At 33.1% G+C, this 19571-nt stretch overlaps 2 protein-coding genes, 1 long non-coding RNA gene and 1 pseudogene across 3 annotated transcripts; 1 reads left to right on the top strand and 3 right to left on the bottom strand.

Moving 5' to 3' along the window:
• Positions 1 to 499: 499 nt before the first annotated feature.
• LOC120144884 lies at positions 500 to 1943 on the bottom strand (annotated as a pseudogene).
• Positions 1944 to 6156: 4213 nt separating this feature from the next.
• Positions 6157 to 8101, top strand: LOC120145145 (33 kDa ribonucleoprotein, chloroplastic-like). The gene is made up of 4 exons (XM_039159040.1): positions 6157 to 6565; positions 6667 to 6765; positions 7262 to 7552; positions 7985 to 8101. Exons 1-4 carry the CDS (start codon positions 6230 to 6232, stop codon positions 8081 to 8083), a joined length of 825 nt encoding a protein of 274 aa, XP_039014971.1. The 5' UTR covers positions 6157 to 6229; the 3' UTR covers positions 8084 to 8101.
• Positions 8102 to 9665: 1564 nt separating this feature from the next.
• On the bottom strand, positions 9666 to 11323 carry LOC120144978. The gene is made up of 4 exons (XR_005518096.1): positions 11231 to 11323; positions 11098 to 11142; positions 9862 to 9959; positions 9666 to 9734 (listed from the first exon to the last, which is right to left on the bottom strand). It is a non-coding gene; the product is annotated as an uncharacterized LOC120144978 (long non-coding RNA).
• A 1967-nt stretch (positions 11324 to 13290) lies between these two features.
• On the bottom strand, positions 13291 to 15244 carry LOC120145136 (uncharacterized membrane protein At4g09580-like). Its single transcript, XM_039159029.1, has 4 exons — positions 14950 to 15244; positions 14075 to 14345; positions 13825 to 13995; positions 13291 to 13724 (listed from the first exon to the last, which is right to left on the bottom strand). The coding sequence occupies exons 1-4, from the start codon at positions 15135 to 15137 to the stop codon at positions 13599 to 13601; spliced, it is 756 nt and encodes a 251-aa protein (XP_039014960.1). The 5' UTR covers positions 15138 to 15244; the 3' UTR covers positions 13291 to 13598.
• Positions 15245 to 19571: the final 4327 nt, after the last annotated feature.

Here is a 19571-nt window from a genome sequence, read left to right as displayed (position 1 = left end):
AAAGATCTTTCACACATGAATTGTCTTGTTGATTCGCAAGCCGTATACCGGCACTGTTATCAGAATCGACAGCAGCAATGCAACAAAGTTGATTGCACCTATCACATTGTTGCTCAATGCCATTGTTTGTTCGGAGAACTAGACCTATCTGGTGGTGTTGTTTTGGACCAAGTAATGAAAAAGACTCAAAGAAATGAAACTCTTCAAGTAATGAGTGCCATTAGGCTTTAACCCTGCAAACATTGGCTTGGCTTCTTTCGTTATTCGGCCAAATCACATCATGCAATGATAAAACTTATATCAGAAAGGATAAATGCGTAAAATTGATTTGATTGAGATAAATTAACAACCCCAGAAAGGATCTTTATTACAAATTTACAATATACAAAACAAGCCCTTTTTATTCACACACTTGAACAGGTACAAGCATTATGTTGTTGTTCAATTCAAGATTCTTAACATTGTAGCAGCAGCAATCCTGTATTGGGGCTTTTAAGTTTCACCATTTCAGCTTTGGTGGAAAATACTGCACAAAATTGTTTTGGTCTGTTCAGACAATATTAATCAACTTTGACAACATTAAGGAAACAAAGGGAAATGGAGAGAGGGAGCTTACCTTTGCAATAAGGGATTCATATTATGGCTTGACCTCCTCAACATCAACCAGGACTTTTCTCTTACTGTAAAGGTCATATTTCTGCCATAATTTTATGAAAAAAGAAAGCCAATAAGTTTTTTTTTTTATTTGCAAAAGCAACAAATTTGAATTAGGAAGAGGGATTTACTTGAACACTTTAAGCCATTTCATGTTTTCTTTATCCTCTTCATTCATGAACTGGAAAAGAGCTCCATGCTTATGCAATGCTGCAAGTAAGGTGTTGATTCAATTCAAATCCATTGCGATGCCATTAGGGATACATAGAGTTGTTATCGAAAAGAAAATGCTTATGGTAGAAGGAATGGTATCGAATGATGAACAATCCTGCACAAGGCCATTTGGTTCCATTTTCCTTGGCCACCAAGTGCATATAATCATCATGCCCCCATGACATGAGCACATTGTCTAATCCACATCCTTCATAGTAAACCCCATTTTTGGTGTTGTACTTTGGATTGTTGAAATCAGGGTTTTCCTTAAAATACTGCAACAAAATATGTGAAATACCCAATTCATTGTTCTAACAGGGAATTGATTGTAGAATCAAAGCAAAAGATTCAAAAACCTTGTGATGAACATTGCTCTCATCAAAAGCACATCCAACAGAGAAAGTATCACCAACCACAGCCCATTGAGGTAGCCCTCCAAATTGTGGAAGAACCAGGATTTTCCTAGATCTGTAAAACAATGAAATCCAATAACTTTAAATACTTTTCCACCATAAGAGAATTCAAAGGAAAAGGGATATTTTTATGGGGGTTGTGACCATGAATGAGAGCAGTCAAATGCAACCACTCTTCATTAGGGTAGTCTTTTCTGATTGCTTCAGCAGATTGCAGCAAATGCTGGATTTGGGGTTCATCCAGGTCAGGATCACTGTCATCAACAACTTCATTGAGAAGTTCACAACATTCCCGTATCCCCATCTCTGCCTTGTCCAGCTTCTTATATTCATCCCTCATCATCTTTACCTACAATCATTTGCATTAACTTGTTAATTAAAATGATTCTCTTATCTGTATACACATTTACTTACAAAATCATATGTTTAGTTAAAATGACTTGATTTGTAGTGTTGTTCTACAATGTCTTTTCTGCCACCATCCGCCTCATAATCCCTGTCAACCATTTCACCAAACAATGAGTTAGCTATATCAAAAAAAATGACCAACGACACAATCCTGCAATGCAAATTCCTTTTTTTTTTCTTTCACCTGAACGAGTTTCCAAATGCATCCTTTTCAGGCAATGTAAATTCATCATTTGACACTAATTCAGCAGTCATGCAATAACGAAGAGTAACAAGAAAATCAAAGAGACAAGCAAATGGGATGAATTGAGAGTGTAAGAAGAGAAGGGTATTAATAGCAATGGAAGAGTGTCCTTGTCAAGATATATTACAAGAGCTGGAGTCCTGCAACGAAAATGTTACTTCCCATTTTATTAAAGATTTGGTTTAGGGTTCTTTAGATATGGAAAAGAAAATGAAATAAAATCAAAGGTTATCCTCCAACTAAAAAGGTGGCAGGATTGTCTTAAAAATTTATGAAATTTCTGTATTGAGTCATGAACTAATCTCATAACTAAACAATTATACCTTTGGCTGACTCAAATTTACGTGGATATTCTTATCTTGAGACTTGAGAGAGTAAGGTCTATATAAATGGAGGGTGAGGAATCAGGGTAAACTTTGAACATTCCATTTAGCCATCCCATCACATTAAATTTGGAATCATAAAGTGGGATAATGATTTCAGAAACCAAAGATTTGTACTACTTAAACCATTTCTTCTATTTATGGGCAAGTTCTCTACCCAGTTTTTTGTGGGTAAACTGCATGGATCTAAATTAATATTATTTTTATTTTATTTTGGTATCTAATTTTTTTTAAACATACCTAACATCCAATTTATATTTTATTTTGGTACTCATTGCTAAAAATGTAACGGTAATGTTGACGTGTCACAATAAGGTAATGTCACGTCATCATTGAAAAAAATAAAAAATACTACATTTGTAGTTCTGCTAATCTTTTAACGACATGGTAATAAATTAAAACTTAAACTAAACGTTAAATATGATTTTAAAAAATAAAATTTGAGTACCAAAATATAATAAAAATAATAGTTTAAGTACTTAATATGTTTACCCATTTTTTTAAGTAGTACTCTACCCAGTTGAATTAGAAGAAAGTAAATGTTTTCAAATTAATGGAATTGATGTGTTTTTTTTTTCTAGGTTTTACCGATATAATTTTTTTTATAATACAATGTAAGTAAAAGGTAATATATGTTTAAAGATAACTTTTAATAATTTGACATTGAACATTTACACCCATTAGTATTCATAGTGCTCGAATTTGATATCTCAAATGATAACAACAATTTCTTTACTATCGAAGTCGCTTGGTTCGTACTTACCAACATAAGTTAAATGAAAATAATTTGAAATTTAAATAAATCTATTTTAACTAAAATAAACATTTAATTATTTTATATTAAATATTTAATTATTTAAGCATGATAAAATAAGTTCTGGTCACTAAATTTTAAATTCGTTGTTATTTTTTTAAATAATGAAAAATAGATTTCATTAATAAAAAATAGAATGAATCATAATTACAATGCAATCAAGCATACAGAGAAAATTTGGGACAATAGTCGCATAAAAATCATACATAAAACAAAAATATTAAACCTAAAGATACGAAGAAAAACAAACCTTCCTTTGAAAATGACGTTCAACACCAAAAAAAACTCAGTAACCTTCATAAAAACTCATTATCTTTGTCGAACGAGACACTTTACGAAATGATAAAAGAGTTGTGAGCGAACTAAACTATTTGACAAGCTATATGACTACACAATTCTGATTATATTGACAAATAATCTTTTACTAAAGAGGAGATCTAACTATACGTGACCACCGACAAATCAATTAGAAAACAATGTTATGAGAGTCTTTGTGCAAGCACCAAAATGACCGTAAAGGTATGCAAAAAAATACCAAAATCATAAGGAACAAGAATAGAGAAAAAACATTCCACGATAACAAAGAAAAAAGTGTCACAAGAACAAAGATTCTTATTAAAATTAAAAAAATAAGATAAATAATAATCACTGACAGTCAACAATCAATATTAAGATTGATATTGTCGCTGATTAAACAAAAATTAAAGGGAAAGAGGAAGGTGGCACAAAATATTGAGAGAAAACTTAGATCATGGAAAAAAAAGAAAGTTTTAATTCCTACATGAAATTCTAGTTCGTAAATATTAAAAATACTCGATTTATGTGAAAATATGTTTGATCAACCCTAATTTTTAGGGTTTTGAAAAATACCAGCTTTTACTCATAAAAATAAGTGTTACTTTCGTACATAATTTTTAAAATTATTTATTAAAATAATAAAGTTGATTTATTTATAAGTTTTTCCCTATCTTCTTTCTTTTTCCCTCTACTATAAGGGCATGACTATTAGTATTTGTTAAATAACGAGTGAAAGATATATTAACCTCCCAAATAAAATAAAGAACTATCATTGAAGTAATTGTCAACTATTATTTTTTAATAAAAAAGTTAGGAAATATATGTTAAAGTTTGATTTAAATTCGATCTAATTTAAATTGATTGAGGAAAATAAAAAACTTAATTGGATTGAAAATAGGAAGTCTATTTTTTTATGTTAATTAATAATAGAAAATCTACTTTAAGTAGATTTCTACAAAATAAGTTTCATTTGTAATCAAGTAATTATCCGTATAATTAGATAGTAGATATTAAAGTTAGATGGGAAATTATTTTATCTAAATCCTATTGTATTCTTTTTCTTTTAGCATTAGTGAGAAATCTCGATTTTTATTTTATTATGTGATCCTCCTTCACCATCCCATCACCTTGAGCTAGCATGTGAAGATATCATGGTGTAAATGATCTTCTCCTAAGCTCATGTGGGGTCTAGGTGTACGAGAAAGTAGATGGTACACCGTCTCTATTGGAGAAATATCTAGGGATGGTTTAGGATTGCTCTCTGGTATTCGTTGTCCCGCGGGATTTTCATTCTAAGAGTACTTGTGACTTTGGGATTATATTGTAGCTTGTGAAATAATATGTGGCTTGTCTATCTTGACAGGTTACTATGAGATTGGTTAATGAACCGAGGGAATGTCTCTTGTAAAGTTTGGCATGATTTTATGAAGGGGAAAAGATTGACTTGTTTGAGAAAAACCCCTTTCAAGTGTCGTAAGATGTAACAACTAGGTCCAGGCGTTATGTATGATCACTATACTTACCATTATCATTTAACAATATAAATTACAAATAGCAAAGATTTTATGTCATATTACAATTATTTAAATAATAACAAAGACTAATTTCTTATTTTTTTAGTGGATATCTTCTTATTTCCTACTATTAATCTCAACCATCTCATGACCATAAATCTGTGTAAAACTAAAAAACTTTTACATTGTTTAATATGATCATATCGCGTAATTATAATATAATTATATAAATAGTTTTATAATATTTTATTAGATTAATAAAAATATTTAAAAACTAAAATATTAATAAAAAATATTATTTATAATCACTTAATTGTTGTTAGGCTTAATATAAAAATAAGTGCCCAAAATATACTTCTTTTTTCATTTAGGTGTCTAATTTTTTTTTGTCAATTTAGGTGTCTAACATTTCTAATGTTATCATTTAGGTACCTACGCTGTAACAGACGTTAAATACTCTGTTAAAAATAAGTCAAACAATCAGTATTTGACATGTGGCTTGAATTTTTATTTTCTTTTATTTAAAAAAAATAAAATTCATAGATTTTCAAAGAAAAAAAACTCAAACTTTTCCTAGTTTTTCATAAAATGCCTCAAGACTTTTAATTCTGGCACCAATTACTACCACTGTCAACGGTCATTGACTCACCCATCGACCACCATCTCGTTGACCACCCATCCACCGATTGGGATTGATAGGTGTTGAAATTTAGGGATTTAGGGTTTAGATTTAAGGATTTGAGTTTAGGGATCTTGAGGGTTTGAAGCCACGATTGACGGCGACCGATGGATGGGTATACCGTCGGTAGGGGCGGCAATGACAGTGAACGATTGGCGAGTGGGGTGGATACTTTGGGATTAACGATTTTGGGATTCTTTTGAGAATTTAGATTTTTTTGAGAATTTTTGAATAATAATAATAATTTTAAGTTTTTTAAAAATAAAATTTTAAAAAATTATAAAGGTATCACTTGTTACATTCTGAATAATTGATAAAAGTTTTTTAATATCTATTACGGTCAAGATACTTAAATAATAATATTTAAAACGTTAAACACCTTAATCGGATAAGAGAGGTAGTTTGTACACTTTATATATATATATTAAGCCTTGTTAACGAAAGTGTTTGAAATTAAAATTATTTGATTTTTGTTACTTTTAAGTGGCTAGCGATGTAGTTTAGCGAATAAAATATCTTATCCACTTGAAAAAATTGAAATCTTTCCCAAAATTTCAAAACGAAAAAGAGTTGAAATCCTTGCTGCTGAGTACTGAAAAACTCTTAAACAATGGCGGCCATTGAAGCTGTAACTGCACTCTCCTATCCACGGTATCCTTCGTCTTCCCCAAAGCCCCAAAGGATCTCTTCCTTACCTTCTCAAATATCCATCTCTACCCCTCTCTTTTCCCAAAATTTCTCCGTCCCTCCATTAATCAGCACCCACAAGAATCTGGGTTTTAAACTCTACTCTACATTGCAAGAACTAAGCGTAGAAGCTGAAACTGAGAAAACCCAGAAACCAAATGTGAAAAGAAAGCTTTTTGTGTTGAATTTGCCTCGGGCTTATACTGTTGCTGATATCAAAGACCTCTTTGCCCAATATGGGAACGTTAAAGATGTTGAGGTTCCTTCTCTATACTTGTATATTGCTATTTTTCTTCCTTTTTATTTAAAAAGAGAGATGATTTATGATATGGGTGATTTTGCTATGTGGATTGTTTTCAGATTATAAGGGAGAAAGACGGGAAAAGTAGGAATTTTTCGTTTGTGACAATGCCTTCTGGTGAAGGAGCTCAGGCTGCTATAGATGACCTCGACTCTCATGTAAGGATTTCTTTTCTTTTTAAAATTCAAGTTTTATTTATTATGTATACAATGCTAATCAACTTGATTTTTCACTTACCTGGGAATATATAAATCATTCAACAAATTTTAATTGTTACAACAACAACAACAAAACTCAATTCCCATATGCGGTGTATGCGGTGTAAGGGGAGGTAGGTAGTAGGCTGCCCAACGTCAGGTTAAGAATAGCTTCCGTGAAAGATCTCCGACAATCAGAAAATTAAAAATATAGATAACATGCAATGCATGTATAAATAAATACATAAATACATAGTTGAACAGTATTCATATGCAGTCATTAATATCATTAATATTATATGCGCGTCTGTAATGGGAAGTAATCCCTGCAAATAAATTCTTGCGAAAAAATCTCTGCATATGGACAATACATTATAATCAAAAGTATAATAAGAGAATTGCTTTCCATTGTATATTTGTACCTCATTTGCATATTGGAGTATGATTTCTGGTGCAGGAAGTGTCCGGGAGAATTATAAGGGTAGAGTTTGCAAGGAGATTCAAGAGAGCTTCACCAACTTCTACTCAGCCAATTGTTCCTCCCCGCGAGCCACGACATAAACTTTACGTGTCGAACCTTAATTGGAAAGTTAGGTCGAGTCATCTCAGAGAAATTTTCTCGGCCTTCAACCCGGTTTCAGCTAGAGTTATTTTTGGTACCCCTACAGGACAGTCTGCAGGGTATGGCTTTGTTTCATTTGCCACAAAGGAGGAAGCCGAGGCCGCAATTTCCACTCTAAATGGAAAGGTAATCAAATGCATTCTATATTTTTGAACTGTTTTTATCCCGGTTGTTAAGAGAGCACTATCCGTAGATCATAACTGTCGGTTATCAGTTAATATGGTTACTAGACAAACTAATCGGTGTCAATGCATTTGAAGGTGATTGTCAACTAGAACTCATTTGTATTAAGATATTGTCTAGGACATAAATTTGATGTTCCTCTCAGTATATGTAACAATTTTCATTTATGTTTGCAAAAACTTGTCTTCAGACAGCAAAACCAATGTGTTTTAAATTGTTCCTTCACTTTGTCGAGTAGCTCGTGAATACTTTTTCGAAAAAAGAAAGAAAAGAAAGTAGCTTGTGAATACTTGCATTGTGTTGATTCTATGCATTATGTTGATGAATGCTTTGTTCATCAACCTGGCTGATAACACATTGTCATAAATTTTGCAGGAGTTGATGGATCGGCCACTGCGTTTAAAATTCAGTGAAAAAACGGCTGATGAATCCGGGGATGAAGAGACGGAACAAAAGGAAATCGAGGAGTCTTAGATCGAAAAAAAGAACTCAGAGCAGTGTTCAAATGAGTCAGAAAGTTTTGTCACCTCTCTCCGGATAAGTAATTTGTAAATCTTAAGTTGTGTATATTATTTCTTATATAATTTACCTGTATTTTCACTGATGGAAAATATTTCATATTGATGATTATACAAGGAAAGGTATTCCATACGATTAATTTAAGCTACATTTTTCTTTTCTCGAGTTAATTGGAATCTTATGCTTTCTTATATCTAATCCGACGGCTCATAAATCCCACTAACAATTAAAAGTCATCACCATCTTCCACAGTTCCACCTATACAGAAGATGAAAGATGTGCCATATTTGCAAATAAACTTAACTTCACTTGTTAAGTTTTAGTCACTTATATAATTTAAGTTCGTTTATAACGGATCAAACACTTAAAATAACCTAATATTTCATTGGTGGTTTCTTATATTTTCAGTCCGTTTGATCCTAGTCACCAGCTTAAAAAAATTATTTTAGTACCTTATGTTATTGATTAATACATTTTAATCATTTGACCGTTAATTTCCTTTACTCCAATAACGGAAATCTGACTTGACATTTAAAAAATAAAATCAAAGTCACAAGCTTTTTAAGCCTCCCACCGTCCTAAAGCCCACCACTCCATCCTCTTTATCTTTATGTAACAAAGCTTCACCATAAATTTAAGGTTTAATATATAAAAAAGTAATCCTACTATACTTTTTTCTCTATTTAGGTGTTTAAATTTTTTTCGGTCAATGTAAGTACCGAAAGTTTTTGAGGTTATTTTAAGTGTCTGGTTTGTCACGATTATTAAAAAAAATACATTAAATATTAGTTAATTACTCAAAATGTGACACATAGCGTGTTTATAGGTTTTTAAAAATTTTGTTTTAAAAAATAAAATTATCATTATTTAAAAAAATTAAAATTTCTCTATAATCTCAAAAAAAATCCCAAAATCTTTAATCCCAAAGCATCAACTCCACTCGTTGATCAACCCCCGCCGGGTGCCTACCCACTCATCATCGGCTATCACTTGTAGCCTCAATCCCCAAAATCTTAAACCTAAAACCTTAAATCTCAAGACACACATGCATCTCAATCGACAGGTGATAAGGTGAATAATTGATTGATATTTAACGGACATTTTTAAGGGTCATGACACACCAGACACTAAAAATGATAATGTAAAAAACATTAGACATCTATATTTACGCTTAAATTAGACCACTACTCATTAAAGTAAGGAAATAAGACTCCATATAAACCCTCCTGAAAACCTTTTCTCACCCTCATTACTAGATTCTTTGCATTACGAAATGTAACTGTTTCTGTATACAATTTCCAAATATAGTATGTATAACTCAACCCTAACAAGCATCGATGGTACAAGTTGTTTCAGAAATTAGAATGCTGCATAGTTCAAAACACAAATGCTTTTGAAAATTAAAAAGCCCAAAGTTAACACACGTTCATGTTCTGTATAGCGTGACATGGACCTACCAGAATTTATACTAAACGCCAGAAAAATCTAGGAGCGCCATGACAACACACCAAGTCAAAGAATAGGAAACCAGGATCAAACAAGCCGATGAGGATGACACAAATATGGTATCCACAGATGAGTTTACCAGCCCAATTTGCAGATTTGCCTGCATTAAATCATAAATAAAGCAACACAACCTGTTTAAGTTATTTCTTACATGAGATGTTGATTGAGGACAACACAAAATTCCTCGAGTCACATGCATGAATGAAAAGGAGGGATGGTCACTTTACCACAAAAAAGAAGCAAATAAATTCCAGTCAAATGCTCTTTCAAGAGCTAAAACTTTGCTCCCAACGATGTTATCAGCGAGAAGTCGCATCGCTAATAGCTGAAACAATGGGGTAAACCTTTCGTTAGCCATGCACCACATGTAACAGTAGGTGATAAAACTATACACTTCCATCACTGTTCAAAAGGACAGGGACATAGTTCTTTTATTTGAATTTGCATTTCAGTTATATTTTTTTTAATTATGTTCACCAATTATATGCCTCTTGGTTTCTTAATTTTTCCCAAAGCACCTTATACCTATACCTGACGCATATCCAAACATGATTAAGAGGAGAGACACCCATACCTAGACTCAACACTCGGATCCGAGTCTGAGTAAAATAACTAAAGAAACAAACAAAAAAAGGTAAACAGGCAAGGGTTCGTTTGTGTGACGGTCCGAGTGAACTTTTGTTGAGAGGCTGTAGAGAGAACAAATATGGCTACTTTGGACCCAAAAATTCCTATCAATGGCATGATTGATGCTTGATATTTTATTCCCAAGTCAAAACAAACAAAGATCCCTCGCTCTCACCATATTGACACCATTTCTGCACAAGACACTGATTTACAAATGGCAAACTGAGTTTCACATCTCCAAAATGTATCTTAAACAAAAAGGAAACGTACTCAAAGAATGCCCTCCATCTTTCACTCAACATAGAAGTCGACATGCATATATAATCATAGAACCAACATCATCCAAGCCTCTTTTTGAACATTAAAAAAAATCTACAGTGATACATTTTGAGATTCCATGTTAGTCAACCAACTAAGGCCCGGATGGTTCAATATGTACCCAACCAATCAATTGCTATATAAAGAGGAGATATCGGTAATAAGAAAACGAGAAACACGGAAATTCTGCCAATGATCTAGTCCTGATCTTTTTATGTTTTAGGAAAAGGAATGTTTTATATTGATAACTTCTAAATTTAATGAACTTAAGTACCAAAAGGGTGATGAACATTGACATTTAATTATTGATAGAGACAGACGCATAATTTTATGTTAGGATGGATGAATTTATAACTTTTTAAGTATGTGTGAACTTATAAAATTTTAGGGGAGCAAAAACATATTTTCAATATAAAATATATAGGAATTTGAAAATTTTAGGGGGTGACCGCCCCCACCCACCCCCTCTAGGTCCATCCCTGATTCTTGACGTACTTAAGGGAGGAAATAAGAATAACCTGTAGATTTTGAGCCACCACCCAAGTAACATAAGCCAGGTTGCACTGCAGAAATTGTATAGTACGGTGAATCAAGATTGTTAATTCCAATATGGTTTTACAATTTAGTAAATATGTGATGAGTATGTCCAACCATTCTACGTGAAATTCTTTCAACATGCCTGTCTATAAGCAATGTTAAAATCCTGCAACAAACAGATGTAACAAAAATCAGCTCACTTTCCATAACAAAAATCAGAAACATAACAGTTCACTAAAAATACAAACAAATTCAATTAGTTTTGAGGTATTGGAAGGACAATTTCAGAAGTTCTCAAAGTGAAAGAATATCCACTTTTCACATGTAATAGTCTTTATCAAAGAATGTAGATACCCCTTTGAACCTCTCAAAGTGATTGAATATAGACACTCGTTCTGAGGACAATGATAACAAAAAAGTTATGTACAAGGATAATGGATTAAATGTTAATATGGGCTTTACCTTAAAAAACAGTAAAATTATCTACTTCATTCTAAATTAATAGCAAACTAAGAAATAACATGCATCATGAGAGAGAAAAAAAGGAACTTGATAATATCTTACCAAGCCTGTCCCGTAAGTCTCTGTCTTGGCGAATTCTCTAGGACATATTCTGAAATCAACAGCCAAGATACACAAGCATGTGACAAAGATTAGCAATAATATTCCCACTTGTTGAAGAATCGGGTAAAGATAACGAAAGAACACAAGAATTTTAACGAGGTTCGACAATATGCTTACGTTCTCGGTGTCTAGGCGGCGCTAGAAGTTTTATTCAATGTCATATAGGTTTAGGTTACATCTCTATTTATAATAAAAAACCTGATACATACTTACATAATTAACCTTGTACCGTACCCCTGTCCTCTTTACTAGTATATTTATGAGCCATACCTATCGCCACTGAAATTTTTATCACATATTAGAGAAAGCACATGAAGAAAAGATATTTATTTCAAAAGAAACCAAATTGCATGATATGCAAGTAGGTAAGACATTCTACTGTAACAACCCTATAAGATGATATGCTTGCCCTAGCAGCATTAGGTCCTTCGTGTAAGGCAAACAATAAGTTCTGCATTACAAGGTTTCGAGTTAATGTACTTTTACATCAAAAACAGTTGTCATTAAAGTAATGATGGAAGAAATAACAAGTATAAACAACTTTCTTCAAGTTCTACCTTTTGACTGCAGTACAGAAGATTGTCGATAAGAATAACCCAATCGTGCATTCATATGACCACTCTGCCAGAACCTATAACACCAATATATATATATATATAAATCGAATTTGGGGGTGAATTCAAACGAAATCTTTAGTGTGACAGCTGGGAGTACAATATATATATATATATATATATATATATATATATAACCATTTTTTTTTATTAATCTGAGGTAAATACAAGGTAGTATATGTTTAAAGATAACTCTCAACCATTTAACATTCAATGCTTACACCCCTTACATTAATGGTACTACTTCAATATTTGTGTGCATTACTTCAAATTCATCATTTTTTCTTGAAGGAATGGAGTTCAACATTTATGTTTAACGCATATTTGGACATGACATGGGAGCATAATCTTGAAAATATATAAAGATTTTAGGGGAATGAGTTTATCCGAATCAGACACATATAGTATTTATTTCGACCTCTTGGCCAATTTAGTACCAAATTTTAGCTTATTTTGATGTTCTTATCTTGGTCACTCAATTAAGCAAAGATGTAGTTAACAAGTATGGCCTACTATTTTAATAGAAATTTGAATCAGTTGGATGATTGCTAGGACTGCAGCTTAAAGGGAAAACGAAACAAGAGAGGAGAATAAAACGGTCGGTCAAAGGGTATCATGCATGATCTAACACGCAACATCAGCATTCTATTATTGCAGTAACGACTATTAATAACAAGTGATTGATTTCATATTACGCTCTTAAACCCTGTTCTTTAGCACCTTCTTTCTTGAAGACAAATCTTTGGACAAAATTAGGAAGCAACAATTATTTATAGCTCAAGATAACATGTAAAATTGCATGTGAAGTTAATCTTGGTATATCTAAAATTCTCTTATCTTCAAAGCAATAGACCTTTAACAGTTGAACCTACAAGTTTCTTATGCGTAAAGCAAGGGAACCTAGCCATTTATTTAATACTGAGACCAGAACAAACACTGAGAAGAATAACTTTCCATGGATATACAGATTCTAAACACTATTGTGAACAATCAAATCGAAATCGAAACAGATAATACCTTTCCCCCAAACTTTTCATGTACCTAACAATGGCTAAAGTAAACACAATTCACACCTAAGAACTTGATGACTGATATCTTCATTATCAGCAGGCTCCAGTAACTGGAGAGAATGCAGTGGCACATTGCATTTCATTAGATGCCGGTCTGGACGGTAATGTAGGGCAACGGTAATGGTTACCAACAGATCGGTGTTTGGTGTACAAGCAAGCTCTGCAGGTTAAACGTTATGATTTGCTCTTGCTCATAAGTGTAGGCGTGACCGAGACAACCCCAATAAGGAAAAGAGTGGCGATTGAGTTGAAATCATAAAGGTCCCCGACTGATTGTAATTCGCCAAGAGCTATTCCAGCCTGCAGAAGAAACAGATATGTTTGCATTACTGAAGTATAAAGAGTGGCATTTAAGTGAGCTTCACTGCAACTTTTACATGGAAGTTTCAAAGTTAGATACCCTGACAGTTATGTAAGCAGCAGGGATGAGTCCAATAATCGTCGCCAGGAAGAAAATATGGTAAGGCACGTCCACAATAGGAGAAGCTACATTAATGAATGTATTTGGCAAAGTTGGTGTAAGCCTTAGGAAAAGCATATAGTTCAACAGACGCTCCCTTCTTTGAGCTACCTGCAAGCATGGAGTTAGAGCTTATTTCATTTTTTAGCTCAATGTAACAAAGATGGTTCGAATAGGAATTGAAAATCACCTGGTCTTGGAAGAAGCTCAGCTTGTCGGGCCAAAGGGAAAACACAAGGGGCCGGCCTATTACTTTTGACAGGAAATAGCAAGAAGAAGCACCGGCGGTGGCGGTGAACACAACAAGAGCTACGCCTTTGAAGACTCCAAACAGGGCTCCGGCAAGCAATGACATGAAAACGGTCCCCGGAATCATGAAAGTTTGCATGAAAATATAGACTACACAATACCCCACCAAGACTTGTACGGTGTAGTCACTGGTGTAGGTTTCAAGGTGATCCCTACACGATGCATTTTAGGGGGGGGGGAAATAAGAACAATCATCATATACCAAAGTCACCTCAAAGAAGAGATAATACAGCCGGAGATGGACCGAGAGGAAATTATCATATATTTTAGATATTTTTCATGAATTTTGTATTAAAAATCTGTTTTCGCCCTTTAGAATTTTATAGTTGGTCGCCCTCAAATTTTGGAGGTTCGCCTTACTAGCATAAAATCAAACATCCGCCAAAGAATCATAAAGAAAATTCTCTGATCTAGAACCCAGAAAGCACCAAGGATGGCCTGCTAGTTCATCCTATATTTCTTTAAACCAAATGCTAATTTCACCACCAGAAAGTATTACATGTGAGAGTAAAATCTGCAAATTTTAAGAACTAAACAGAATAGAAATTCAAAAGTATATAGGTATATTGAGGGAGGCAAAGTAACAGTTAATCTGATTCTATTAGCATTAAACATAGAAACAAAACATTCCCCACAAAATTGTTTTACCCAAAATGACAACGTTTTGATTGTGCATTTTCAATCACCGCCAAATGACAGTAAAGTAATAGATTTAAAGAAATCTTTTTCTTTTTTCAAATTAGTAGGGGGGGAAACCTGAGAATTTGAAGATCTTGGAGGCTCCTGGGTAATTTAAGGAAGCTATAATCAGATGCAGGCATGGTAAAATAGACGCCAGAAAGCCCCAAAATAAATGCCATGACCACCGTTGAAGCCACTGAGAGTTCCCAAAAGCTCAAAGGGAAACTGGGTTTGAATACCTTTACCTCTTCTCTACCATCCATTTCTCTCTTTTTCTCTTGGCTTTTTCCACCAAAACAGAGCAAAAGTGAAAAAGGATTTGCCCTTTTCAGACACTTGGTCTCTCTCTCTCTGTCTCTCTAAGGTGTCAGGGTGAGACCGACAAAGCCTTGTATATAAAAGAAAATGGTAAGAAAATGTGGGGATGATGACACGTAGGCCACGATCAGAAGCACATGAAATAAGGAGGAAATGCATAGAAACATACACAGTGACGGAGAGAGGAGATAGAGAATCGTTGGATTAGTAGGAGAAGAAGCAAAGCATGTGCTTTTCACCGTCACGGCCACGCGACTACCGAACATACTCTTTAACTTTTTATGGTTTGTTTTTTTTGGTTAGTTATGTTATACCATAATCTAATTTAAGAAAATGTATAATTAGAAATGTTAATATTTTACTATTTTTGGTTGAACGTAATTTAGAATATTAATTTTTTAACATTTTACAGAATCAAAAATGTTAATTTTTTATCTTCTTCATTATATTTTCTTTTTTTTTTTTGATAATTCAAATTTTATTATCCAAAGAAAATTCTGCTACAAAACTAATTAACCAATCAACAACAAAAAAAGAACTATGAACAACCAACTTACAAAATCAAAGATTGGTTAGACTATACCCCTTGCATTACAAGGATTATAATTAGTAATATCAAGTCTATTAATATTTTCCCCCTTAAGTTGAATCCCAACAGCTTCTTTAATAACTTTGAGCATGTCTTCGATTGTTTTATATCGACCTTGAAATATTCTTTGATTTCTTTTCTCTCACAAAATGTAGATAAAAGCAGTCAAAGAGATCTTCAAAATGGTGGTAAGAAGTGACCTCCCTTTCCATGTTGAAGTTGCCCATGAAACAGTGTCATCCCATGCGGAGTTTTGTTGTCTTCAACCTGTTTAGAAACAGAATTGAATTCCAAAGACGAGCTACCAGGGAACATTGAGAAAACAGATGATTCCTTATCTCCTATGAAATGCTGCAATTAACACAAGTTCATTCAGTTATAATTCTCATTCTATGCAGCCTATCTCTTGTAGGTAATATGTCCAGAAGTGACATCCAAGCAATTAAGCTATGTTTTGGTATGTGCATTGGAAACCATATTAGTTTGTGCCAAGAAACTTTCTCCCCTTTCAACCGAATCACTTCCCAAATGTCTCTTATCTACTGAGGTCCAAAAGAAAGAATTGGATAAGCGGCAGACCTCATTTTAAAATTCTATTAACACTCCAGCTAACATTTGCACCTGTTACAAAATGCCAGAACTCTTGGTCCATAAAAACATAACTTTTTAATCAAGCTACCTAAAGGGATCCATCACCCGCAAGAATTTTCCTGATGAGATTAATACACGATGTGTTCCAAGTTTTGATATTCTTCAATCCTAGACCTCCTTCAGATTTAGAAAAACAATTTTTTTCCCAGCTGACTCTAGCTCCTACAGCAGTGTTATCATCTCATTTCCAGAAAAACCTGGAGCAAGATGATCCACCTTTAATAAAGATCGATTGGGGCAGAATTAGCTGTCTGCATCAGTAGTTAGTAACACTGAACAAGACGGATCGAATAAGCTCTAGTCTGCCAGCATAGCTAAGATTCCTTCCAGACCAATGGTGGATCCTTTGTTTGATTTTTCCAATTAACACTTCACAATCCTTCTCATAAAGCTTTCGGGTGACAAGAGGCAGACATCCATTTTTGAAACCAGTGATATGCTTAATATCCTCTATAATTCTTAATATCCTCTTCATTATATTTTCGATTGTAACCGAAAATATTAAAAAATTAAAAGATTAACATTTTAAGTTACACTCAATCAAAAATATTAAAAAAATACTTAACATTTTCCGTTGCACATTTTCTTAACCTTAAATTAAGCTATTTTTTAGACATTCTATTGTTTTATTATTTTAAATTTAAAAGGAATTAATTAAAAGGATCATTCTAATCATTCCATTGTTATATATTCAAACAAATATATTCTATTCAGCTAAAAAAATAAATAAAGTTTAGATGATAAAATAATATTCATAAATTAAATTAATTTAATTTTTCATATACGATCAAATATTCACTTTTAATTAATTGAATATTACAATTTTAATTAAAAAAATTAAATCTAAATTTTAAAACAATATTATTAGATGGAATAGCACAATCTTTAAACATCAAAGGTATAAGAATGATGGCAAAGGCCGTCACGAAATGGGCACCGTCTTCGTCTAAGGAAGTTGAGAAGCAACGTAGCAGTTGTCTACATTTCGACATTCTCATTTCATTTTTACGGTCTCTACTACCATACACGTGGATGAATAAATTTCGATTAGGCTCAAAAAGTTAATTTTTTTATTTAATTTTTTTTACTTATTGTAGACACCCCATTTCATCCAAATATATATGCGTTACACTCATAATATTTACGTGCAGATATTATAATCGGCATATATTACATATCATTTATTATATTATTTTATGTGTTACAGGCCCAAATAACATGCTACATCAACATGGCGTAACGTGACCCAAACTCAGCTGCCCAATACTACACAATTGCATGTGAACCGGATTTTCAGCAAACCCGATCTTGGAAACCCAACCCGGTTTGAAACCCTAGAGCAGATTAGGGTTTCAAACTTTTCTCTTCTGCGCCGCAATAGTCTCCTCGCCATTCACGCATCCCAGCCGCTCGGTCAGACGCCATCCTCACGCCTCCAACCCAAGTTCCACGCCGAAGATCCCGACGCCCACGACACCAACAAACACAACAGTATCGTTAGTATTCTACTAGGATTCAAACACTGAAAATAGGATATTAGGCACTATAAATAAGTTGTAATCAACACACTATTTTCACACGATCATCAGAGGATTTTTACATAGTTTACACATAAGAGATTATCGAGAGATTACCACGAGGCAAACACGCACATAAGCTCACAATAGCAAACACAAAGAGAGTCCGAACACTTGTAGAGCATTTCAGTATTTTTTACCTTCGCTTCGGTCGGCTTTTGTTGCATGCGTTCTACTTGTCTTTGTTTCTAACCCCAAAAATGAGCTTTAGACCGATGAACGGATGGGCGTTCTCGAGATCTTCATTTGTAGATCTAGCCCCCGAGGTCAATAATCTTTGAAAAATGTTTTGATTTTCGAAGCGGGGATAGAAAGAGGTTTCGAATGGTACAGAAAATTTTTGATTTTGTTGCCGATGACCCGCGGCCGGCGCCGATCAACGGCGACCGACGAGGCGGCACGAGCGATGCGTGGTGATCAGATTCTGGAATCTCGCTGTGTTCTTCATATGTGAAGAACCGGTGAGAGAGAAATGAGAAGAGGGGAGGGGCTCTCTTGGGAAGAAGAGAGAAATGAAGGTTTTCAAAAAAATTTTGGTTTAAATAGTTAGCCCATCAGACAGTGACCCGACCCGTTTAATCTCTCAGACCCGCGTGTTTTTGATATTTAATGGGTTAATCCCGCATTTGGTCCTCCTCATTCATAAAGGCCTTAATTTACCCTTGCAATTTCAGATTATCTTCGAAATGATTTGAATTCTGTCACTCAGTTTTTCTTTTTTACAAATTGGTCCTTTTTTCTGAATCTTAATTTTAATTTTCCGTTTTTATATATTACATTATAATATTTATATATATATATTTTTATAGTTTTTTTTACATACCTGTATTATCAGTATTTCATTATTTATTTATTTTATTTATATGTTATATTATATATATATATATATTTATTTTATTTCTTAGTATTTTTTGTTATATTATATATATTATTTTATTTCTTTTAGCCACAAGCTAATATACATATATATATATAATATATATATATATATATATATATATATATATATATATATATATATATATATCTTCTTTTCCCTCATTTTTGTTCATTTATCCTATTTTATCCTATTTATTGATTTTTTATATATATTTTATTTATTTATCTTTATTTCTTTGTTTATCTTATTCTATTTTGTCTTTATTTTTATTCTTTTTTGTTTCACTATCTCATATTAATTATGTTGTTTGTTTTTTGTCTTTATTTTATTTGTCATTATTTATTCGTTTTCTCTTCTTTATTTTACTTTCTTGATTTTTAATTTATCTTCATCACCTTTGTTTTTCTAACGTTTTCTTGATTCTTTAAGTGCATGTTTTGAAAACGGTTAGAGGCAAGTAATTTGGATCGACATTTTACCTGTTAATTTAGATTTACAACTTTCTTAACTAAAGACAATTGGAAATTACGTAGTACCCAAAGGGCGGTTCAAGGGTGTTAGTCATTCCTTGACCGTAACCGACTCCCGAGCCCGACACACTTATGGTAAGACGTAGATCAGGTAAGAAATAAGGTATCCGATCAACCTATTTTTTAAAAATAAATGATCGGTGGTGACTCCT

Source organism: Hibiscus syriacus, unplaced genomic scaffold (assembly GCF_006381635.1).
Source record: "Hibiscus syriacus cultivar Baekdansim isolate YM2019G1 unplaced genomic scaffold, ASM638163v2 tig00002338_pilon, whole genome shotgun sequence".
Lineage (NCBI taxonomy): Eukaryota > Viridiplantae > Streptophyta > Magnoliopsida > Malvales > Malvaceae > Hibiscus > Hibiscus syriacus.
Note: the sequence above shows the minus strand (reverse complement) of the source record. Positions and strands in the feature narration are given on the sequence as shown.

Bases quoted from the DNA above. Each gene is read 5' to 3' on its own strand.
- LOC120145145 (XM_039159040.1), top strand. From the start codon at position 6,230: ATGGCGGCCATTGAAGCTGTAACTGCACTCTCCTATCCACGGTATCCT. The intron at 6,566-6,666 runs GTTCCTTCTCTA...GATTGTTTTCAG, and splicing joins GGAACGTTAAAGATGTTGAG to ATTATAAGGGAGAAAGACGG. The intron at 6,766-7,261 runs GTAAGGATTTCT...TTTCTGGTGCAG, and splicing joins TAGATGACCTCGACTCTCAT to GAAGTGTCCGGGAGAATTAT.
- LOC120145136 (XM_039159029.1), bottom strand. From the start codon at position 15,137: ATGGATGGTAGAGAAGAGGTAAAGGTATTCAAACCCAGTTTCCCTTTG. The intron at 14,346-14,949 runs GTTTCCCCCCCT...TGCATCGTGTAG, and splicing joins CAAGATCTTCAAATTCTCAG to GGATCACCTTGAAACCTACA. The intron at 13,996-14,074 runs GTGATTTTCAAT...CCATGCTTGCAG, and splicing joins TGAGCTTCTTCCAAGACCAG to GTAGCTCAAAGAAGGGAGCG.